Consider the following 25,569-nt stretch of genomic DNA (forward strand, 5'->3'; position numbering starts at 1 on the left):
ACTGATTCCAGTGGCGTCACTAGGGTGGGTGTCCCCCCATTGACCTCCTCCCATTTCATGCCAAATGCTTTTTTGCACTAATGTTACTCATAAATAGTAATTCCCATATACCACTAAATGTAATGCTAATAGTTGTGACATAAACAACTAACAAAATTAAAAGTATACCTTCAAAGTACAATATCAAATGCACAAACTAAATGTATTTACATATACATAGTGAATATTTGGTTAAAATATGTTTTAATTTAAAAAGAATAATTTTTTAGCATTCATTGCAATGGAGCTTGAACATGCGTGGAATTCAGTTTACACGGGGGGGGGGGGTCTGGAATGGATCCCCGCGTAAGCCGAGGGCATGCTGTACACAAACTTTGTTTTACGTACAAAATTATTACAAATATTGTATATAAAACAACTTCCAGTCTATGTGTATAAGGTGTATACAAAACATAAATGAATGTTGCGTTCAGACCTGGGTCCCCTCTTCAAGATATTTCATTATGTATATGCAAATTTTCCAGAATCCAAAAAACAAACAAACAAAGAAAACCCAACAAAAAACAAACAAAAAAAATCCATCCCGAAATTGAAAACATTTCGGGTCTCAAGCATTTCGGATTCAACCTGTAGTAGTAGCAGCAGTAACTGATACTAATAATATTTTGATTATTGTTTTTTGTGATAAATTAAATAAAAACACCACTTATTTGAACTGCTTTCAAATAAGAAGAAGGTAAGCCAATGTAGGGTTCTTGTGTAATAGGAAAGTTATTAGAACTGTGATTTATGTCATAGTGTATTTGAAGGGAAACTGTATTGATATCTATTGTGTACCGTCAGCAGTCTGAAGAAGGGTATAGGACAGAATCTAAGCAGTATTGACAAGGCCATAAAAGTATCAGCAGGTTTCTAGGAATAAGCAAACAGAAATTGTGTTTCAGTTCAGAGCTGTCATCACTATTAAGTCATTGGAAGCAACTGACTTCCTAGCTTTCTTTGCATCAGATTTAGTTTATTATTTCTCATTACACTTGAACAGCATCAATCATTTTGGTTTAGAATTTCCTGGAAGTCTCTAAATTTCTGATGGTTCTAGTCAATACTAGATGGGAGCTAAAGCAGATACAGTTTAATCTTGTAGCCTGAAATCTTTGATAAAAATTGGTGAGGGAGCTCTCTTGAGACATCTTCTGGGCACACCTTAGTGCTACCATCTCAATGGCTCATATATAATGGATACATGAGCATCCTTCTGCTTGTTCTGAACTGGGCTTGATCCTATTTGTGCATTTCATTAGAACATGTGCAGAGCACTGATATTTTTCATGCACTCCAGGCATGCTGCATCATTTTCCTTTAAGAGATGTTGGGATGTGTAGTTTTGTTCCATCCCCATGCTGTAATCATTTGATCCTCTTCTACTCCTACACCAGATTAGATTTGTGCCTCCTATTGTGGACAATACAACGTCAGTAATTTAACTGTGGTCACAAGGAATCAAATAGGAGTGTTTAGTATTGTTCATTTTTGTGAGTAAATCTGTTTGGTATCTTGTGATATCCCTAAGCATATTACATGCCCATTATGTGCCTTGACTTACTTGGAATCCTCCCTGTCCACTGGAGTGGTGCATCCTCGGCAATTGCCCCAATTTAGCAGAGAAGTCCAGTTAATTCCCTGCCATCCCACTTTCTCAGTTGCTTTGAAAAATTCCCAGGTTCTTTCTTCTCCTACCTTTCCCCTTTGTCCTCAGCTTATTTCAGTTACAGCAAACTGAGTTCAAAGTGCATGAGTAATTTGCACTTAGTTAGCAAGAGGAAGATGAGGAGGTAGAATCTTGCCCTTCCTAAACTCAGGACATGAATCCTAGAGTTTTTCTGTTTAAAATAGTAGTTTTGTATGTTTTTCTTCATTAATAACTTAAAGCAAGCAATAGCAAGTACATTTTTATACCACATATCAGTGCATTTAAGCACTCCCTCCCACTCTCTCCCTTCATCCTCCATCTTTTATTTTTTACCGTACCCAGACTCCGCTTCAAATTTTTTATCTCATTTGAGTGTATTTGTATATTAATGTTTTTAATTTTTATTTTTTGGTTTAGTTTCTTTTTAGGACTCATTTCTGTTTTTATGTTACTTTACTGCTGTAATCCGCATAGATTCCCTGAGATTAAGCGGAATAATAATAATAATAATAATAATAATAATAATAAAGCGGTTTACAATGTGGAAGCTAGTTGCCCCCAACAAGCTGGGTACTCATTTTAGCAGCCTCGGAAGGATGCCAGGCTGAGTCGACCCTGAGCCCCTGGCTGGTATTGAACTCACAACCATTTGGTTTGTGAGTGAGTAGCTGCAGTACAGACATTTAACCACTGTGCTACCAGGGCTATTAATAACTTGTTGCCTAGCCACATCTTTCTGACCACTTTCTGATGTGCCAGGGCCACAAATGTCCCAATTTTCATCTGTGGAATGTTAGAAAATATGGTGATGCATGTTATCAAGGCCACTTAATGTAAATCTGACCCCCATGCCACTTCTGCTGGAGACAGGAAGAAAAGTCAGTCGTGATGAAATCCTTGGAAACAAAAGTGGACATAGGCTTAAATCTCAGTTATCTATATTCTGTTCTTCAGGTAAATGTGGCACTTAAGCTGATCAGGTTTTTGTTTTGTGTGGTTCATGTCATGCATTATCTGGAGGGGTCCTCATCAGACAAGGAGATGGGCCAGAAATGGTAGGGTTCATCAGCAGGAATCTGAGCAGGAGCTGGAGGCTGACTGCCATCATTGGAGGCAAAGCCAAGATCCTCCAACAAGAGTCCATCTGCTCCCCCATAAGCATAAAAAAGACCAGATGCTAAAGAACACTACTCTTGTGAAAGCAGCAGTTACAAAGAACAGCTGGAAAGGGGGCAGTTGTGAAGGAATGCCAGGATTCAAGGGACCCTAGCAAAACAGAAGCAAGCCTAATCGTGAAGTTAGGTTGGTGGGTATATGTAACAGGGCTTTCTAGGCTGGCCCCATCTCTTTTTAAGTTTCTGATGGGCGGACAACAGCGCTGTTCAGTGTTTGAAATCAGTGTTTTAATTGTTTCAAAATTGAATTCTAGGATTGTTTTTTTTTAAATTAATCTTTGGATTGCTTTAATTGTTGTTAAATTTTTCATCACCTTGGGTGTCCTTAGAAACTGGGAAGTGATACAGAAATAAATAAATAATCCAGATCAGGTGCACTTCCCCAGATGGCTGGATATAAATTACCTACACTGGAGACAAGAAACTGCTGGTTTCAGTAGTGTTCTTCCTGTCTGTGTTACATTGCATTTGACTTGTGAACTTGGCTGCTTGACCTTGGTACACTGTTTAGGTTCATCTCAGTCTGGCTTCTTGATTGCTGCTGAAACTGGTAGGAACTGCGCTTTGTTTCTGAATTTACACTGCCTATGTACTACTCTCTTTTCTTACTCCTTGAACCACTGATGCCTTCTGACTCCCCGTGCTTGATCTCACACTGGCTTTGACTCATCCGCTAGCTCCTTCCTGCACTGAATTTGCTCAGACTGAATACTTGTCCCCTTAAAGGAAAGTTAACTGAAACTATTTTTATGTTTTGATGACTTAATGTGTTATTTTGATTGTTTTTATATTTGAAATTTGCCTGCCTCCCTAAGTATATTTTGTTATGGATGGTTTTGTATATTTTGAGAGGGGTGTGTGTGTGTGTGTGTTGTGTACATACAAATAGATGAATAGAGAGAGATTTCTGATATCCATAAAGCAGTGTATATATATTGATTGTTAGATAAGGAAATAAAGAAAGAAAGCAGGAATTAGAATTTATGTTTGTGCAGGCTATAAATCTAATGAGAATTCTGATTTTAAGATGAATGAATATCTTCAGAGTTCAAAGTGGTTATATCTGTGTAGTGTGGTTGACTTTATAGAAGGAATGGTCTTGAATTTCTATATGCTCCATGCTGTTTAAATCAAGACAATTTAAATCACCAAGGGAAAAGACTAATCTAAAAAATTGATTTAAATTCAGTTTCCTGTTAGTACTTTGTTTATTTCCTAAGGAAAAGTACACAATAATTGGCTGGTAGAACCATAAAAACAAGTTGATTTACAACTAACACAGCCTTCATAATTCTTGGTATCATAACCCAAAATGCTGACTCAAGCAGCCCGCATGCACTGCAGTATTCGGTGGCCTTTATCAAGCCACATTGAAATTGTACACCGATCAGTTCAGCAAGCTAGCTGTGTAATCTAAGCAACACTAAAACTAACTTTAGGTGGCTTGGGACAAACCTTTTGAAACCTAGAGGCTAGCAATCATTAGCCTATAAGTGAATGCAAGCAAGAATGATGAACAAGCCCGTTTATTTGATAGCTGTGTTAAATTTTTAAGAAATGACTTTGATGTATTTGGTAGATGTATGTTGAAATTTAAACTGTGACAACTGGTGGCTTCCATTAGGGTAATAAATCAAGACCACATTTTGAGCTACACTTTTAAAGGAGCTATCCAATGTACTGAATATTTTTGGAGATAGAGTTCAGTACCTTTATTGTTTAGACTAAACCAGATTCACCATCCCACTGATACAGGCACCACCAGCTACCACAATATTTTATAGAGATGATGATGATAATAATAATAACAACAATAATTTTTTATTTATATACCACCTTTCCAACAGATCAAGGCAGTTTACAAAAATGCACAAACAATTATATAAACAATTACATAACACATACACAACTAAAAATTCATCCCCTTACCTTAACTAAATACAATTAAATTAATCAAAATACAGTTAACATCAAAATACAGTTAAATTAATTGCATTAAAATATATTAAAATATACCCTCCCCTACCAGCCAAATGGACTGGCTTTGCCCTTGCTCCCCCCAAAGCAGCGACCCTCCCTTTGGTGTTGTCCCCTTTGGCGGTGACCCTGCCAGCAGCAGGCACCCAACCTTTATCCCCTTCCCAAGGGGAACAGGTGTTCCTGGCTGGGTACCTGGTCCTGGTCCTGGTCTTGGCAGGAAGCAGTCTGAGGCCAGCAGTCCACCAGGTGAGATGGAGCATGCAGGTAGCAAGCAACAAGTCCACACAGCAGCAGGAGGTACTACACATCTCTTTCCTGGGGTGGTGGAGTAGAGAAGTATAAAAGAAGCTCAGAGTCAATTTAGTTATACTGTCTTGTTTTTAAAAATAACTAAACTATGTCTGAAATTAAAATAAATTAAATTCCATACATTAAAAAGTATTTCCATTTTCATGTTTTCTTAGATATCAATTTTCATGTACTTTATTTAGGAACAAAATTTGTGGGGTTCTAAGGGGATGCTGTCCAGTCCTACTTCCCCTAGTTATCTGCTCATCCAGTATTGGAAGTAAACTTTTGGTTTGATTTAGTGGGGCTCTTTGTATGTTCCTATTGTTAAATCCTGAAGTTTCTTAAGAATACTTAGAAAAATGTTAGTACCAATTCAAGGGGAGAATACTTATCTCTTATAGTAGTATGGGACAAAACTAAATCATCCAGCTGTACCTGTTTGTTTTTTGCTGTAATTGTATAGGTGTGCCCATCCCTTGGTTTCAGATATACAAATGAATAGAAAACAATAAATGGAGATGCATTTTAATCTCACAGTATTCCTGAAATTTACTTACCTTGCAAACTGTGTTAATTGTATGTTTTTGCAATAGTTAAAGGTAATCAGAATGGAATGAGTACTGTAATGGATTAGATGCTTGACCATTTATTTTCAGCTAAATAATCCCCACCTATCAGCGCCTGACAAGCTATGGAGCTCTCTCTGAATGGCAAACAATGAACATCAACAAATTATGCCAATTACTTATCATGGCATGTTTAATTTTATTTAGCAATCCAAGATCAGTTTACACAGCACGAGCCTTCTGTTGGACACGTACTCTTTTCCTATTCAAACAGGCTGTAATCTACCCTGCTTTCTGACATATTTAAAGTGTATTAATTCTTAATGCTTAGCCTTCTTGAATTCTGGTTGAGAGCAGGCTGCTTTCAGTTCTCCAGTTGGGGAGAGCACATCAGTCGCTGCTCCCACAGGAGTCTTGAGCTTAGCCTCCGGAGACTCCGTCAGCTGTATTGTTTATGTGAGTTTCTCCTGGCACGGCTTGCTTTTGGAGACGGAGATTTTAATCACAGACAGTGTTGCATTATGGTGTTGCCTTTTTAATTTTAACTACAACTGCCTGGTGTTAATGCTGTGGATTATTATCCGGAAATCTCAGGAGGAGTACTGCTGAGTCTTCAAACAGTTCTGCACAGACAATAGTGTTTCTTTCTCCTGTTCCTTTTTACTGGTGCCAGGCACTTCAGATGGTTCAGGTACTTTGCATTGCTCCAATATTCTGTTATAATTAGGTGCAGTAATTAGTAATTTAATGTTTGTGTGTGGGGGGAAGCTTTTTAAGAAATAACAGTGCATTTAAAAAGCTATCTCCTAATACAGGATTTGCAGCAGAAGTGCAGCAAGATATATACTATATTGCATGCTAATGGAAGCAGTAGGGAATGCAGAATGTAATACTGTGATATGAGTAAGAGCTTAAATTTGACATTATTAGTTAAGACATGTCTCAGGTGTTTGCATGTGTCAAGGTAATAACCTGCCTTAGGACATTTATTGTGTACAGCGATTCTGTAAGAAGCTGACTTTGGTGAAATAAACTGTTGATTTGGCATTAAGAATATTATTTTATGTCATTAGAAGATGTAGACACTTCAGTGCATATTTTGAGTATAGGTATTTGATTTCATATGGAATAACTTTTTGCTGAATATATATTCTATTTATGATTAATTGAGACCTTGTCACCTTACTGCATGTTGCTAACCCTGTTCTCAGAAGCTGCTAGCATAGGAGCTATTTAGTGGATTTAGTAGAAACCACACTGTGCCAGTAGTATGCCAGATATGGCAGTAGAACATTTCTGATACATCGGCATATTGGTCTGCTGGAGGAATCATTCCACTGGTTACACCAGTGAGTGGTTACAACAGGGTAGAATCCTGGGCAAGGTATGCATGACACAGGGGCAAGCACACAGTATTTTGCTACCGTCTCTGCCTTGGGACATGTCTGGGAGAAATATGGGATGTAAACACACACACACACAACCCACACCATCAACAGGGCAACTTTGCACAAGCTCCAGACCTGGTACCAAGAACTGACTTCATGAGGATGAGGAAAATTAAACAGAGCCAAAACTGAATTTAGTAAACTAAAGGCTGAACATTTGATATTATAATACCAACCACATGGAACTGTATCCTAAAGCAAAAGTATAAGGAAGTATTTCTAGTTAATTTTGCTAATTATTTCATTTGTATAATTGCAGATGGACAAAAGCACTTAGAAGGTTTAAATCTGTGCTGTCTGCATCAGTATGGTGACCAATAGAACTAAATAGCATTATTTTTTCTTTCTTATTTTATCCACCTTTTAAAAACTTTTTTTTAAAAAAAGTTATGGAGTAAGAAAGGAAAGATATAAGGAGAAAAATGAATTAATGGTGCACACGACTATGATAAAGATTGCCTTTGCCAGATTCCCTTGTACCAGGTCCAGGAGTTAAATGCCTAAGTTGATCACTTCAGACATCTCCCAAAGATCTGAAGTCGTTGTGAAATAGATGCAGAAAAGGGTGCTGGGCAGAATTCAGAACAAATGCTGGAAATGACTTTCCCTCACCACACCCTGGCAAAAGATGGTTAGAATTTGTTCTTCATGCAAGATGCCTTGCATGAGGGAGCAGATGTCTTCATGCAGGATGCCTTGCATGAGGAAGCAGATGTCAATTAAATTTCCCTGAGTTTTGTCCAGGTATTTCCAGAACTGAAAAGATAGAAAATGATTGGGTTTAAGGTGTGACACAGAACTGTTATTTCCATGTGATGTGTCATTTTGTTTAATTATCATGACACCTATCCCGTACTCCTATCTACTGAGAATGAGTGGACAAACCTGGATTCAGCTATGTGCTGACTTTAGAGACCCAGACAGAGGTAAAATGGTGACAGTAGTGAAATGCTTTAGATATACATTTTTGATCTTTGATGATATCATGACATTGCTACAGTTCAGACAGTATTTTGCTACTTTTGGCTACCTAGAAGTGTCAGTCATTGACACTGGCTCAACTCTGCAAGGGTAACATTGCAGAATGTTATGGAATGCAACACTATATGTCACAAATGCAATTCTTTCCCCCATTCTTTCAACAATGGGCTGGCAAAACAGTCGCTATGGTTAGCGAAGTTGGGGTTATGGTCCATGGGTAAGTCCATCTTGAAACTCCAATGGGATGTTAAGAAGCCCCCCACATGCAAATTCTTGGAGTATTGTCAACAGATCTCATATTTGATCAGTTGCTGCCTTCTAATTTGGATTTTCATAGGCCAATGTTAGATACGGAGTTGTAACATAGCTGTGTACCTGGGTGACTCCCTTTGAGCAAACCTTCATACCCTTCAGATAGGTGAGCAGATCTGCATACTAATAGTCTGCTGTGAAACCATTTGCACAGTTAAGACTCATGTGCCAGCTGCACCTGTTCTGGAAGTCAGATTTTGATTACATCACATATAGACTACTGTAATGTACTCTGCAGCAAGAACCAGCATAGTGTAGTGGTTTGAGTGTTGGATTACAACTCTGGAGACCAGTTTGATTCCCAGGTCAGCCATGAAAGCCACTGAGTAACCTTAGGGAAGTCACATAGCCTCAGGGGAAGACAATGGAAAACATCCTCTGAACAAACTTTGTCAAGAAAACCCCATGATAGGATTGCCATAATTTCAAAACAACAACAACAACAACAACACACTCTGCATGGGGTTGCCTTTGGAATCTGTTTGGAAGTTTTAAGCAGGTCCACAGTGCTGTGGTCAGAATGTTGACTTGGGCCACAAGGAACATACTGCCTTGTTGAAAGAGCTTTATTGCCTTTCCCTTCATTTCTAAGCACAACTGTAAGTGCAGGTTATGACCTATTAAGCCGTATACCACAACTGTAAGTGCAGGTTATGACCTATTAAGCTTAGGTTCAGCCTTTCTGAGGGATTGTCTGCCCTGGCAAAATAAAGTGGCTTCAAACTGACTTGAAGCCTATCTGTCCAAAATAACCAGAGCAAAAAGAAGCTTTCATACTCCACTTTGATGTGGAAAATGCGCATCATACTGGCATATAAACAACATGGCACAAGTGCAGAAATGTGGGGGGCGTAGGTGGCCCAGAGACCAGTGAGAAGCAGGTGCTGGTCTCATTGCTCGCCATGCAGTTTTTTCGTTTGATCATACAGGCACATGAGTACCCAGCTGCACCATCGAGCTGTCACACACCTCATGATGTGATAGTACAACAGAGCAGCAGGTTGCTAATAATGCAATGGATGTCATTAAAATAAATACAAACCGGACAGCCTAAGGGCATGGTATGACAGGGGGGAAATGGGCATGTATGGGGGGCTTCCATGGCTGTTCTTTCTCAATGTTTCACTGGGCGCAGCAATGCACTGTACAGGCAGTGTATCACTCATGCAACTCTGTGGCTTCTCACACAGGGGATCCAAGGCATGGCAGCTGGATAGGAAAAGGGAGATAATTACCAGTCTCAAATAGTGTGTTTGTGCGATGGTGCACATGCATGGGGGGAAGTGGAGGGGAAAACCAGCAAGAAATGCAACTTGATGCTGCATGGTGCAGATTGCCCATGGGTGTTCAGCCTACCTTCAGAGCAGGATATGTAGACATGGATGTGTATCACACTATACTCTTAAAGTGCTACTATTCTACTTTGACTCCTCTAGCTGCCTCCTGTTGCATTGTGGGATTTGCAGTTTTAAGGAGGGGTATTTAGAATTCTTAGGCAGAGAACTCTGCCTGAGAATTCTAAATACCCCTCCTTAAAACTGCAAATCCCAGAATGCAACAGGAGGCAGCTAGAGGAGTCAAAGTGGAATAGTAGCACTTTAAGAGTATAGTGTGATAAACATCATGGTGTTTCCAACTGCTTTTTTTTGGGGGGGGGGGGTGAGATCTGCCTAGTTTTCCCTTTTTGTCTACTCAGCCCCTGAAAGATGTTTATCTCATACAAGCCTACTCCAATTCTGAGATCCTCAGGAGGCAGCTTTTTTCTTGGATAGATCACCATCACCTGTCTGGTGAGGAAATGGGAAACTTCTTGGTGATTGCTCAGTTTATGGAACTCCCTTACATGGGAGACTAGGCTGCCCTATAGTCAAGGGTCTGATTAGGGGAATTTATTATTAGCTCAATATTGTGAGATGGGCCAGCTACAACAGCCCTGCAGGGTCGTCTCCCAATATGTATCCAGAGAAGACCAGGGAATCTCTTAAGAAATGGAGCAGAGACAGACTTCTTTAATTAAAGTCTAATTTTTATTAAGAGGGGTAAGACACACAGCAATTCAAACACACACACACACACACACACACACACACACACACAAGGCTCAGGGAAATAAAGACTTTATCATGGGATAGATTTTACTCTTGGAGATGATGGTTGTCCCATTTAGCAACTCCCAAACTTCCTGTGGGGAATTTCTAAAGGTGTTGTTTTCCAGGGGTCTTGTGAAGTTGACTCACCTGCCTACCTGACCCCACTGCTTTAAGAATTATGGCTGCTATCGTGGCAGGGTCAGTTTGGGATCATGGAGGAACTCCACTCACACACCAAAATTTAATAAATCTATATGTTCTAACAGCCCCCTTTCCTATTTCCTTTTGCCAGGAGGCATATACCTTTTTATTCAGATAGGCATCTAATAATTAATTGTTTTAAAGGAATCTTTTTACAGGGTGTGTAATTTTATTATTATTTAATGATATGTCTTTACTGTGCTTTAGCTTTTTAAACAATTGGCTTAATTGTATTTTAACTTAATTACTTTCAGGTTTTTAGCTTGTTTTACTCTTGTAAACTGCCTTGGGTCCCTAGCCAAGAAAAAAGCATAAATAAAATATAATGTAAATTTTTAAAAAATCTAGTGTGGAAGAGGTTAAAGAAGGCTATTATCCTTTAAGTAACTGTATTCCGGATGGATATTTACATGATACCTAGATGAGGGTCAACAGAACACTCCCAAGCATCAAGAAAACAGAAAATGGTAGTGTTTTCTGCATAGCATACATAGGATACATGACTGAAGAATAAGCAGCTTCACATTAAACCCCATAGAATAGGATAGCAGAGAGGCCAAAGTTCAGAGGCAAGCTGGATCAACCAAGAACAACCAGAAGGTAACAATGAGAAAGAACAGCTTGAGTGACTGATAGAGATGCCTGGTAAATATGGTCCTTATGGGCAAATGGGTATTTGGTGATATTCCTCTACTAAAATGTATGGGGATTTTTAGAGAGCTTTTTTTAAAGACAAAGAGGTTACTTTTTCCTGGATCCAATTCTCATTTTTCTCTTGGTACTTTTAGTTCTATCCAGATTAGAAGCAGCAGAGGACCTATTAAGTGCCTAATAAAGTTCTCACTGGCTTATAGTGGGAATTGTTGCATATTTTCAGCATAGGTATAAAAGTAAGTGGAATATGAAATGAGATATAACTTTGGATTCATTACCTTTCTGATTTTTAATGTGAAATTGTAAGTTGTGCCACTCCCCTTCATTCACTTTTTATCGAGAAGGTTAGCTTAGACGAGTTGCTTTGTGTACTTCAGTCCTATAAAACTAAAAACCAACTTGCCATTCTATTTAAGAAAGAATCTTTAATGTCTGTAAATCCAAGAAAAAAATTCACTGGCCATAAAATGAAATGTTTTTCCACTCTGGAGCTTTTGGTTGATATTCAAATATTTAAACATTTTTATCACCCAGAACACTAGTAGTGATTCTACTAATGCAAAGTGAGTTTTTGAAAAGGGTTAGTTTCAATTGTCTGTAGAATTGCATCACTTGTTGATTCTGTAGCAGAAAGCCCAAGGGAGTACAAGTCGCTTTTTCCTAGTACGGAAGAAGTGTGCAACATGTGATTGCTTTGAAATAAACACTTCTTACCAAGGAAGACTTCCCCAATTAATTTCTGTATGCAAGAAGTTCAGGAATGTGTTTCCCTTTCTCTAGCATGCATTTCATTTGAGAACATATTCTCCCTACAAAATTAAAACAGGGTGACACCATTAATTTCACAGGGCTTTGTTAGGCATGAGCCCCATTGTTTTCAATGGGGCTCAAGCATACAAATATTTATCAGTGAGAAACCTGTGCAGACAGCCACAGTGGTGCAGAAACAGAGGACCAAATAATGAAGGGAGATTGGGACAGCTCTGAGACCAGGATACTTCGGGCTGCCCCCAGAATATCCTGGCCAGTGTAGATAAGGCCTAGTCCTGCTTCCACCTACTTAGAAACCTGAGGCTGCATCCGCACTGCAGAAATAATCTGGCTTGACACAACCATGGCTCAAAGCTATGGAGTTCTGGCATAGCTCTGGTGCCACAACAAGCTACAGTTCCCAGAATTCCATAGCACTGAGCCATGGCAGTTAAAGTGGTGTCAAACTGGATTATTTCTGCAGTGTGGATGCAGCCTGAATCTTTCACCTAAGGATGGAAACAGTTTTGAGTAATAACTAGGTTTCATATTTACAGAAATGGAGGGATTGGACATTATTGGTTTCTTCATCCCCACAATCCTAGGGAGAGTCCTTTGTGCAAACTGAAACCATCACAGTACCTGCTAGAGACTAATGTAGCTGGCCTCCTCCCACATACCATCTTAAAACAGGAATTAAATTCACATTACATGACATCAACATTAGCTTTCTTTCTTTTTTCCCTTCCCCACTCTCCCTTTCTTGGCCTTGTTTGCCAAAAGTTTAGGAAAACCTTGTACAATATTTTCGGAGCTCTGAGTTGGCCCAAAGAATATTACCCAAATATGGATTAGTTCTGTTTCCAAAGAGTGCTTGCCTTTCATTTCTAAAGCCAAGGCCTGTTTAAGCAAGACCAGTTTGGCAACAAACACAAGTGAATGCATTCCAAAAGAAAATCTTACTTATGTTGAGCATTCACATTCCTCTTCCTTCCTTCTCAAAAGGTGCTCTCTGTTCTCATGCAGCAGTGCAAAGAAAATGAAGAAATTCTTGCTTGTGAGATTCTGGTTAGTCCTTAATATTTTTGTATGGAGTGGAGCAGAAAGGTGAAGTTTTAAGTTCTAACAGTCGTTTTAACTTAAGACAATTTAAGTTCTGACAGTTGTTTCCTTTTTGCATAATTTTATTGGTGAGGTATTGCTGGAGACAGGTGCTCTTTCATAGGTCAAAGAAAGAAAGATTTGCCATTTTATAACATGTGATCTTTCACCAAATTCTTATCTTTGCCATTTTGTTCTTAGAATCTTTACTCCTCTTTAAAACAGTGTTTTTTCAGAAACAAATGTTATTTTCAGCTTTTCCTTCTTTACTACCATATGTATAATCCTTATAACTTGTAGTTTTTTATTTACTCCCCAGATGGATCCAGTGCAAAAGGCAGTTATAAATCATACTTTTGGTGTGTCACTCCCGCCGAAGAAGAAACAAGTCATTTCTTGTAATGTTTGTCAACTTCGTTTTAATTCTGATGTGAGTATCTTAATTTTCTGCTTTATATAGTATCTGTAGTTTTGTTCTGTTCTGTCCATGTGGTCAAATACATTTCAAAGGATGTTCATTTGTAAGCATATAAGTATGAAAATCTTGACCACTCTAGATTGGATTATTTTAAATCATTTTTCACCTGCTTGGTTCAGGGTCTTCCAAAATCTGCTAGATGTTAGTCCTCAGAGTACATTAAAAGGAACTAGTTAATCTTATATTTTTAATAATTGGCATTGACCAATACAGCACCATATAAACCTTGCCTACTATTTTAATAGGAAATAAGCCTAGTGTAGGCAGAAATTTTGTGGGGGAATCATGTAAAAGTGCAAAGATTAATTGTGGAGGAATTAGACTATAAAAATAGATAGACTGTTCCATTTATGGTGTGATCCTATACACATCCACTCAGAAATAAGTTACACCCAGCTATTTAGATATAGAATTACAGCTAAAATATTATTTTTAATTATTCATTAATCAAATCACATTTCTTTTTATGCAATTAAAAAAAACCAAATGCTTGCTAGTTTTTTCTGTGCTGTTGCATTCAGTGACCAGAACATCAGATAGTGGGAACTAGCCTAATTTCTATTGATAGGTTTTGCAGCACTTTGTCATTCACAAGTATGGGATGAAATATTACAGATTCTACTTTGATGAAAACTAAATATCCAGGTAAAAGGCCTGGATGGCTTTGGGGAAGCGTTCCTTTGTTGATCCCACCATCACCGTATGCTAACTGTACATATCAGCTCATAGCCTTTTGTTGACATCTAGAAAGAAAGGCAGGCAATGAACAAGGTGAACCAGCAGCAAAATGTTGCAGTGTGGAGTGCTTCGTTCCATCCTTTCTGATCCATCTCAGCCAGTCAGCATTCTACTCCTACTGAGCATATTTAGTCCTTATTGGGATGTTTAAGGTCACACACACACACCTGGGATTTTTTCTTCTTCTGAAGTTTATATTTCTACAAACAGTAGTAAATTAATGAAATGGAGCCAGACTCCCTAGATTATGCTTATTAGAACAGTTGCACTCTCAACTGCAATCTTCATGGTCTATGCAACTGTTAAACTTTATATAAACTTTATAAAAAGCTGTGGCCTCCCTGTAGCTTGTACTATGAACAATCAAGCAAGAAAGGGTGCAAGACAGAGAATTTTGGACATTGCGGCTCAAGAAGACATAGCCACACTCAGTAGGGTAGGCAACTTAAAATGGTTGAGCCAATACAAACGGTCCTTTCAAATGCCATCTTATCTAAAAATACAGATCCCTAAACATCTCAGAGAGGCATTCACCCGAGCAAGATTCGACCAACTTGATACCATGGTAAGACATGGAAGATTCCAGGATATCCCTTATAATGAACGAACTTGTATTTGTGGGGATCATGAAATTGAGGATCTAGCACACATTTTGTTTAGATGTAATCTGTACCAAGTGGAAAGGGATCAATACCTTCATCCCTATATTAAACGAACAATATTCTGGGATACCCACATCAGAATATCATACTTTATGAGTGGACAAGATTCAAAAATCTCTTATTGCCACAGCTCGGTTCCTTCATAAAGCATCACTGTTGAGATCTAGATATGTGGGGATGATTGGTCTTAATTGTAAGGGTGATGGACAGATTTGACATACGATGACGGATGTTTTATGTTATTTCTGCCTCCCATTTCAATTTCAATTTTAATTCTGTTTTACTTTCTATGGTAACTATCTTACATATTACTGTTCAATTGTGTAACCATTTTATTTTTACCTGTTTATTAGTATATCTTTTAGCATATATTGTATACTTTTTAGATATGTATAAGCTGTATACAAGTGGTGCATGTTCTGGTTCTGGTGCATGCTCAGGTTATTCATATGTATCTATATTGTATTGGGGTTTATTGCACCTAGTGCACTATATTTACATTTTATATATAGGTGTGTGGCACTGCTTTATTACTATGTTACTAGTATTTTGAAACGGCCCTTGGGCTATTCAATAAACTGTACTTTACTTTACTTTAAACAGTAGTACAGTAATACCCTAATTATCTTCTTCTTGTGTTTGGATAGTGCAGCTTCAGCTACATGATACAACCATTGGAGCATGAGAGCACTGTTAGTAATGGAGAATGTTCACTTTCAGTAAGGACAGATCCATTTATCCATTTAGGACATCTTTGGCCTATGATGCTGCATTCGCACTGCAGAAATAATTCAGCTTGACATTGCTTTAACTGACATGGTGCATTACTATGGAATTTTGGGAATTACAGTTTGTTGTGGCACCAGAGCTCTCTGCCAGACTGTATGGTTCACAAAACTATAAGTCCCAGAATTCCATAATACTGAACCGTGGTAGTTAAAGTGGGATCAAACTAGATTATTTTTGCAGTGCAGATGCAGTCTTAGTGGGCTGTTTAAAAACAATATAGGCATTAAGTTCATATGAGCCACAGCAGGTGGCTTCCTATCCTTTCATGGAAAATATGGAGGATCTACCTTTTAACACAGTGGTTCCCAAACCTTTTCCGGCTATTGCACCTTTCCTTTTGGCTGACAACCCAAACGCCCCCCATGTGTATTTCTTGATATTAGATCTACTGTTCTACTGCAAATTCAAAACAGCCAATCTCAGTTGCTGCTCCCTTTGCAGCCATTCACGCTGGGAGCAGAATATGAGCATGCTCTCCTTCCAGCAAAGACCAGTGCATGCAAGAGGTTTCTGAGTTGCTGCTTAGCCATCTGCTTAATTGCTGCTCCTAAGGTGAACTGGTGCAAAGGGAAAAGCTTCTCCTTTTATCTCAGTCCTTCTGCATCAGGATGAAGAGAGGCATAGCTGGTGTATGCGTGTTGGGGGTTTACAGAGGCCACATGGACTGGAGACTGGCATGGATGGGGAAAGGGAGAGATTTTAACTACAGAAGCCATTCCAAGGTGAAGGACACTTCCCAAAAATTGATCCCAGATGTTCCTTCCCATCCTTCCTCAGAGGCATATCCTCCCCACATAGCTTCAAGTGTCCCCACCACCACCATGCACACACCAACATTATTTCTTCTGCTGTCACTTATCTCAGCCCGACTGATGAAAGAAAGCAGGAGCAGCAGTGTCACTCTAACCTGCTGGCCAAATCTCAGCAAAGCTCACAAAACTTAAACAGGGTCTCAATTTGAAAGCTCCTTTTTTGCTGCCACTTCTCCCCTGCCACCACATGCTCTAACTTCTTGGCTTCAGTCAACCAGTCTGTCTCAGAATGGCACACTCTGGGACACAGAAGCAATGCCCTGAGCCCAGGTTTCCCAACTGCCACTGCCTTTACTAGCAAAAGACATGGCTAAGGGAGTGAGTTTGCACAGGCAGGTGAACAGTGGGAAACATCACCACACAAAGCCATCAGTGAGGGCTGTGTGGTAGTTTTAAGGAATCCTGAAAAGAGGTTGAATGCAACCCTCATCCCCACCATAGTCCTAAAGGCTGATGGCTCCCACCCTGAGGCCTGCCATTAGCAACAAAACGATATACATGCAAATAACTCCTGCTTTTCCAGGTCACACAATATATATACCCAAGTCCTTTCCAAGCAAGCATTCTCTGAAGATGCCAGCCACAGATGCTGGCGAAATGTCAGGAAGAAATTCTTCTAGAACATGGCCACATAGTCCGAAAATGCCACAAAAACCTACTGCTGATGGTTCCCTTTGTTTTCTTGAGCACCAATGCTTTGACTGAAGCCCCCCTTCAGTTCGGTCCTTTAGAAGCACTTTGTACTCGCAGCTGACAGCTCCTTTCCCCACATGGCCCCCCCTGCTGCCACCTTCCCCCCTCATCACCTCCTTCAATTTTCCAACACCCCCCCCCGGGGGGGATACTGCCCACTCTGGGAATCACTGTTTTAATATGTGAAGTAGCAATAATGAGAGCAATAATGAGAACAGCCTATAAATCAGTCAGACTGTATTACTATCATCAGTGAATGAACCTAGTGGATACTGTGTATCTGAGATTCAGAATAGGAGTAACTGATCAGCAAACATGACAGAAATCAAACTAGTAAGCAGTGCAGCTGTGTTTTGGAATTAACTGCCGGCTTCATTTTTTTGAAGTCTCTGCTGTTATTTGTGAGACTTAATACATTTTGCTAGATCAACTCAAACAGTCCAAAAGAATTTAGAACAAAAATTGCCTATTTTGTTTGTTTGTTTATTTATTTGAAGTATTTATATCTTGTCCTTCAGCCAAATGTCTTGCAGAGTGGCTTAGAGGTTGTTAATTTGACAGTTCCCTTCCTTCAGGGTTAAGGTCTAAAAAATATGACACATAAGGAAAAGGGATGGCAGTGGGGAAGGGGATTACGTCCAGCAGATACTGCCTATTCTTTCATCCGCTGCTGGACTAAGGTGTGATGCAGCCCTGCTTGCCTCTTCTTCTCGCCCTCCAAGGCCCAGGGCAGTGGCAATTGGGATGGATAGAGGGCCCTTCATCTGCTTCTGGATTTATTTTCATCAATATTTCTCATTAATGTCTTTAATGTTTAAATGACCATTTAAACACTTGGATGATCATCTAAATACAATGTGTGCAGTGCAATCCCATATGTTTTTAGAAGCATATCCTGCTGTAGTTCAATAGACCCTACTCCTAGGAAACTGTGTATAGCAGCTTTCCTCAGCCTAGCACCTTCCAGAAGTGCCATCATCCTAGTAAGTATGGTCAAGAGCCATGACTTATGGAAGATGTAGTCTAAAACATCTGGAGGGTACCATGATGGGGAAAATCTGGTGTGTATAGGATTGCAGCCTCAAAATACTACACCTAAAAATAAAACATGACTCCCTCTCCACTTCTAGATACTTAGTTTTGGTCATTTCTACAAAGACACCCCCCCCCCCATGAAACACTTCAAATTGACTAACTCAAAATGGCCTCCCTTTTTAAAAAGTGTACAAGTGAATCCCTGCTACAAGTTTCCATCTGATTAACTTTTTTCCTTTGGTAGTTAACCTCAAGGCAACTGATTACTATGTGTAACAAATGTAAAATGTTATTATGCATATTACTGAAGATTGCAGTTAATGCTGTTTCACCATTATTAACACAGACATGAAATATGACACAAAGAGCAAGTGTGTATGTTTCTGAAATCAAAGCTAAGATTTAAAAGTAGGCTGATCACAGTGTCTAATTCTGAAGAATTTCTCAGTATTCACATTTTTAGAGGGCAAAATCTTAACCCAAGATCTGCAAAGGGAAGCTGACGTTTGTGGAAAATGGGGGGAAAACCTCGAGATGGAGGGAATGCTTCAAGTTTTACGATTGGTAGTCTTCCTCTATTTTTTTTCCTTTTACTTTTTTAATAGTAAAGAAAGACAGCAGCTTCCAGTTGGTTTTAAGCTCTCGTAGGAATGAGTCTGGGAATGATCCTATGTGATCATGATGTAACATAACTTCATAACAGCAGTGTAGTGGAAGTCATCTTGTTCTGAACCATGTCGCTGAGATGTACACTCACATAGCAACATTCTTAAGGTATCTCTCTCTCTCTCTCTCTCTCTCTCTATCTATCTATCTTTGAGTAATTGGCAGCCAACTGGCTTCCGTTTCTATATCATTCATATTGATTGGTCTGTGACAATAATAAACACATAATATTAACATTTAGAAAGGAAAAGAGAAAATGGACAGACCACACACCTGCTGTGCTAAACTGCACACATCCCTTATACTGAAAGTATTACAACTTTCCTGGGAATTCCACAAAGGTTGTAGAAATTCTCCCTTAAGAAAACAAGAAACCCAAGAATAAGATGTCTATGCACACACCTGTTTTAAACAGTTTGTGAGCTTGTTTACCTTCTTTCCTCCTGCACCCTCTGAATAGCATTTTAGCCTCACACTTACTTTGCCAGACAACTTGCTCTAAGCCAAGGGTGGGCAGCTTTGGAGAACCTGGAGCCATTTTTCTTCTTATCCTGGGAGCTTCTACCAAAATTTGATGGCAGCTTCATTAATGAGAAGCATTCCATTGCAGCAGCTTGTTATCTGAAATCTGGTAGAAAACCACTATTAGCCAATTAAAATGAGCATATATTTGTTTAAAATATGGTTGTTCCTGTTGCACTGGAAATCAGTAATTTTTATTTTGTTGTATTTTATTTCTTTTTGGCTTTCCCCCAAGAACAGGATGCAATGAAAAACAGTAATTGAAACATTTAAAGTCCAGCACATCCATTTATACCCAATTAGTTGTTATTTAATAAGTTTTAAAAATAAGTTTTATTTCTATTTTCCCGCCTCTCCCGACGGATCTTAGTGGGATTACAATAGTGTTTCAACAACAAAATGTCTAAAATTACAGTGTAATATCAAAGTAAATCAGTACAATATTAAAACCACATTGCATCCTGCAGTAAAGTTATCTTATTTTCCTGAGGTGCAGTTTTCTTCCGATCTTTATAGAAGATCAGGGGGGTATGCTTGCCGGGAAAGATGAGTTTTTGGTGCCTTCTTAAAGGCATCTAGAGTTGGAATCAGTCTGAGCTCTTCTGGGAGGTTGTTCCAAAGTGTGGGAGTCATAGCTGAATACACTCTTTGGGCAGTAGTTACTAGTCTAACTTTTGTGTGATCTAGTAAATTCTTCCCATTTGTTCTGAGAGTGTGGGGCGGATTATACAGGGAGAGGCATTCCCTCAAGTAACTCAGGCCCAAGCCATATAGGCTTTTTTGCTTTTACCATGTATGTTGGATCCCATTCCCTACAAGGAAAGGATTTTTGAGAGAGTAACAGACTTTGCATTAAAACTCTGAATTTTTAACTCCGCTTTTCAGGATTAGCATTTATGAGAGCAAGAGTTCTTATGTACCTTCTTTCTTTTGGACTAGTTTGGCTCAACAATTTAACAAAACATGGTTTGTCAGGTTTGACAACTTCATTCTCTGCAGTTATTTAATCAGTTTTCCTCTCATTGCCAAGTTTGAGAACTAACTCAAACTATATTATTGTCCTCTTTTTTCCATTTAATTGCATCCTTAGAAAGAAAATGACAGTTTCTCACTAACATATTATTATGCCTCTCAGTTTAGTTTACTTTTGGTTTTGAATGAGAACACAAATGTAATGCCTCTTCACGGAGTTTTGTATTGTCCTTCCTTCCTTAGGCAAGGCTAGGCACGGGCTGTGCTGAGTATTTATAATTTGAAAGAATGAGGATGCTCCCAGTGCAAGGGTCGCAGCAAGCTATGCTCTGAATCTCAGCACCTGATGTAATAGAGGAATAATATTAATGATCTGTCTTATAGGGTAGTGGTAAAGCTTAGGAGAAGGTAATGGTAAGCCTCCTCTGAACAAATCTTGTCAAGAAAACCCCATAATAGGACCACCTTAGGGTCACCATAAGTCAGAAATGACTCGAAGGCACAAAACACACAATAAAAGCTCATAGATCTGGAAACTTTGAAGTGCGCTGCTGCTGCTGCTATTTTTACCACTGCCACAACACAGTCACCTCAGTCTTTATTCTCTCCTTTTCACCTTTGAGGTCAGACTCCATCTTCTGGACTTCTACTGTATTACACCTTGATCTACTGCTTTCTGCATGCTAAGTTGCACAACTTTTCACTGAGCAAATTTTGCTTTTAACATTCTGCTCATAACCAGAATAAAACTGTGTATAGTTTCTTTGAGTGTGGTCTATAATGCAGTCATGTATAACCTTTGCCAAAGAATCTGCCTTTATTCTGACTTCCAAATCCACCTGAACAGACTCTATTTGTGTCTTCCCACCATCAGAATATCAGTGACCAGGATGATATGCCAACATTTTAAAATACTGTCTAACTTTCAACAAGCTCCAAAACCTCAATTTTTATGGGTACAAGTGGCCAGATTCCTGATATAGTTGGTTTGACAAAAGCATGAAGTCAAAGCCCAGGCTACAAATTAAGAAAGTTTACTGAGATTAGGGAGGGAGTTGGAAGGGATGAAGTTAGATAAATTCTTTGAAAAGAAACCATCCACTTTTCCTTTTGGTTATACCCAGGTTTATGATTATCAGGACAATAAGGCAATCTATTAAAATCTAATCTGTTGTGTTCATCGTCCTATGCAATTTTTTTTAAATAGCAAGAGCAGCAAAATTAAAACCTGGTATCTGCCTCCCCAATTTTCAATGTTAACCAACAGAGCAGGTCAAATAATAACAGAGGAGATTAAAAGACTCCCAGGTAGCTCCCTTTCAAGAGTGTGCAGCTTTTACCACCATCTGCCATGTGACAGCTATCCTCTCCAGCAGCTGTTCTGTCTCAGGCAGAATTTCTCTGAAACTGCTCTGTAATGTCAAGTATCTGAAAAAATAACTTCCCCTAATCTGCAAATCCTGCTGTGGCTTGTGTATGTGAATTTCCACATATATAGATGGCAAGACCTGAAATTCAGTAGTCACTCAAACAAAGAACACCTTGATTTTGCACCTTTGCCTTCCCAAAGCAAAGACAGATGCACTGAAAGCTGCCACCAGTAGCCTTGTAAAGAATACTTGCACTTTTTCATGTTTGAGAAGAAAGACTGTATTGACACACACCAAGACACCCATGCAAGAAAATGATCAGACGCTGCGAGATTTTTTTTTTTCATTTGGTGACCTTTTTGCAAAACAATCATTTGTGCAAAAAACAAAACAAAACAAAAACCCTAACCTGGAAAAATACATTATCTTTTGGCACAAGAAACTGACTTTTGTGAAAAGCTTTGCCAAAAGATATTAAAGTCTTTTAATAAATACACAAAATCTCTCATAAATCTGTCCAGCAGGGAGAAAACTTAGAATCACCCATTTTTGCACGTGAGAATCAAAGAAGCAAAAATTTATATCTCTAGCTTTCAGCATTGTCTGTCTGGTAACAGCTACTCTTTTAACACTGATCCAGGAAGCAGAATAGGGTTTACACAGAATTTGACAGCTGTATGCCAGGTCCAGAAAAAGGATGATGGTTTTGTTCTAGCACCTAAGTACATGCTGCAAACAAAGAATCTACAAACTAAGAACACATGCAGTTTAAAAATAGTCACAGTGATAGTGGGGAGGGGACAATAGTAAACAGTGTAAGAGTGTGCATTTCTTTCAGGTGCACAAACCTAGGCTTGGTTACAGCAGTGGTGTCACTAGGGGTATGCAGAGCACACCAGGTGGTACCCTAAAGGGGGGGTGACACCACTGCTTTCCCACACATCTGCATTTTGGCAGGAACAGGCTGTGGCATTCACCTGTGTCCTTTTAAAATGCTGAAGGAATGGTACGTGTGGGCTGAGGCTCAGTGGGAGGAGAAAGGAGAGTGAAAGAGAGAGGGAGGGAGGGAGGGAGGAAAAAACAGTTTTTAAAATTAAAATGTAAAAAAAATAAAAGTAAAAAAAGTAAAAATCTTTTTAAAAAAAAATCTTTAAAAACATCATATTTTGCCAAATTTTCACTTTAACCACATGAAATGATGTATATGTAAATACGTTTAGGCTGTGTGTATGGTATTGTAATTTAAAGGTATAAATTTAATTTTGCTAGTTGTTTATGTCACAACTGTTGACATTACATTCAGTTATATATGGGAATTATAATTTTCAAATAACAATAAAACAAAAAGAATTCCTAAGGATTCTGTATGGTGTGGTAGGGGAGGGGGTCAATGAGGTGTGTGTGACACCAGGAGTTACCGCACTGGGTGACACCAAATCTAGTGACGCACGCCACTTTAGTTACAGTAGTGTTGATCCAAAACTTCACAGATTGTGCTGACTGGTATACCCAGTCTACAAAGGGAACCACTTATGCAGATGAACTTAACATCCACGTATAGGAAGATCTTGTTGATACCCTTACAAACAATATTCACTAAAGTTATAGTAACAATATATATATATATATATATATATATATATATATATATATCCTTAAAATCCTTCTCTGCTAGGTGCAGTGATCAAGAACTAAGGGAAGATGAGTGTTTATAGATTGAAAAGCAAATATCGCATTATAATTCAAACAAGATACAGATTTTATACACACATAACCCCAATGTACCACTGTACTTCAGCTTGAGTACCCCATAATCACCACAGTCGCAGAATATGTACATCCAGACAGGGATCAGTTCACAAGGTAAATTGTTTCGTATAACAAGAGATATGTGAAGCTGGTGGAGGGGAGTGACAAGAATTGTATTAATGTTGTGATAAAGACTTGTGTCTTTCATGTGATAACCATCTCATTAGTAATAAAAAAATGCAGTCTTGGAAAAAAGAAACAGGTGTCAGATTAGTTCAGTAAGACTTTTAGGATTGCAGTCTGGGATTTAAGGTGAGACAAAACAAATCTTCTAAAACAGCTCAGTATTAGAGAGAACCTATCACTAGAAAATTACATCAAACCCCAAAAGAAGCTCTGGAACATGCCAGAATTTAGTCCCAATGGTAGTATAATACTTGAAAAGATACCGTGTTGACAGCAGTTTTATTTGTGAAATGAAAATACCCCAAAGAAAACTTAGTGACAAGTCTAAAATAGGACTATGGGACAACCAATAACTTTTGCAGATTTCCCACTACCACTTATTATTCATTTATGTATATTTCCAGCCTGCAGTATTCCTAAAGCCCTGAGCCATTTTTTTAAAAACCCAACACAGAATGATACTAACAATGTAGAAAGAATCAATAACATCAGGTGGAAATCCACCAAAAGTGTAGCTGGATTTTTGTCAACTGCCCCCCAATAAGACTATTTATATTGATTCTTTAAGTTTGGAGGGTATTGAAGCAGATAGGAGGTAATTAAAAGCATAAATCTCAGGAAGCCCATGAAGGTAATTCTCTGCTTTGCAGGCAGAGCTGACAAAATGATGAACACTTCAGCTCCAACATGACAGAAATATTACATGATTACAGGCTGCAGGGGCATAATGTGCTGAAACTTCTCTTCAGTAGTGGCTATTTAACAAAAGCTTTTTTAAAAAAGAAGTTTCAGGGTTTTGGGGTTTGTTTATTTGTTTTCAATAAGAATCCATGTACTTACTAAATGATTGACTTGACCATATTTCCCCTGGCCCTCCACATTCTTTTCACACACTGTTTTTTCATTATTTTATTTCAATAAAACAAGTACTTTTAATTTCAAAGAATCATTGGCAAGGTAGGCCTTTGGCCAAGGTGAGGTACCCACCTTAGGCAGATAATGGTTTTGGATGTCACAAAAGGACAGAAGTTTGCTAATTATTTGATTTAAGTGGGGAGAAGGAGAGACATTGCTAAGATTTGGTGCTTCAGGTGACAGAAAATGTGGCCAGCCCTGGTTCCTGTGCTCAGGCAGAAAAGTGCCTTGGGCTTGTGCTGTAGCAAAGGGGACATGCTATATGTAGATTAAAATATGAGAATTTATTCTGTTGTATTATAGGATGTTATCACATGGGGCAAAATTGGAAGTTTAAAGTGGAGCCAATGCAGGGTCATCCAGGTTTCAGGGACCAATTTGCAGCTGCTTTTCACATGACGCTGCAGGCAATCAGAACAGAATCTGGGGTGAATGTGAAGTCAATCTGAAAATATATAAATTCGCAAAACTACTGGATTTACATTTCCATTTTGCTTGCGAATGGACTCCCTTCACGTAATGCCAGCCATGTGGAAAGCAAGCCTCAGATGACTTTGTGCCTTGCTGGGAGGGAGGGAGAATGCTCTGGTCCCTTAAAAGGATACACCCACACTTCCCTCGTTAGGCTCCCTGGCTGATTTTCCTCCTCTAATTAAGGGCACAGATGCTCGGGGAAGGCAGAGGGAGGACGTTTTGGCATTCCTCCTGGACAGGAGGGAGAAATGGAGGATATGCCCTGGAAA

General features: G+C 38.9%; 1 protein-coding gene across 9 annotated transcripts in view; it reads left to right on the forward strand.

Annotated features, from left to right (window-relative positions):
• ZNF385B (zinc finger protein 385B) overlaps positions 1-25,569 on the forward strand; it is a 258,525-nt gene that overhangs the window by 189,683 nt on the left and 43,273 nt on the right. For all 9 annotated transcript variants that reach the window (XM_089519651.1, XM_089519647.1, XM_089519646.1 and 6 more), the window contains one exon: positions 13,559-13,669. In XM_089519651.1, the coding sequence (XP_089375777.1) occupies positions 13,559-13,669 (111 nt within the window). The remainder of the gene's footprint in view (positions 1-13,558; positions 13,670-25,569) is intronic.

Source organism: Sceloporus occidentalis, unplaced genomic scaffold (genome assembly GCF_023333645.1).
Source record: "Sceloporus occidentalis isolate IW3139 unplaced genomic scaffold, rSceOcc1.0.p SCAF_4, whole genome shotgun sequence".
Lineage (NCBI taxonomy): Eukaryota > Metazoa > Chordata > Lepidosauria > Squamata > Phrynosomatidae > Sceloporus > Sceloporus occidentalis.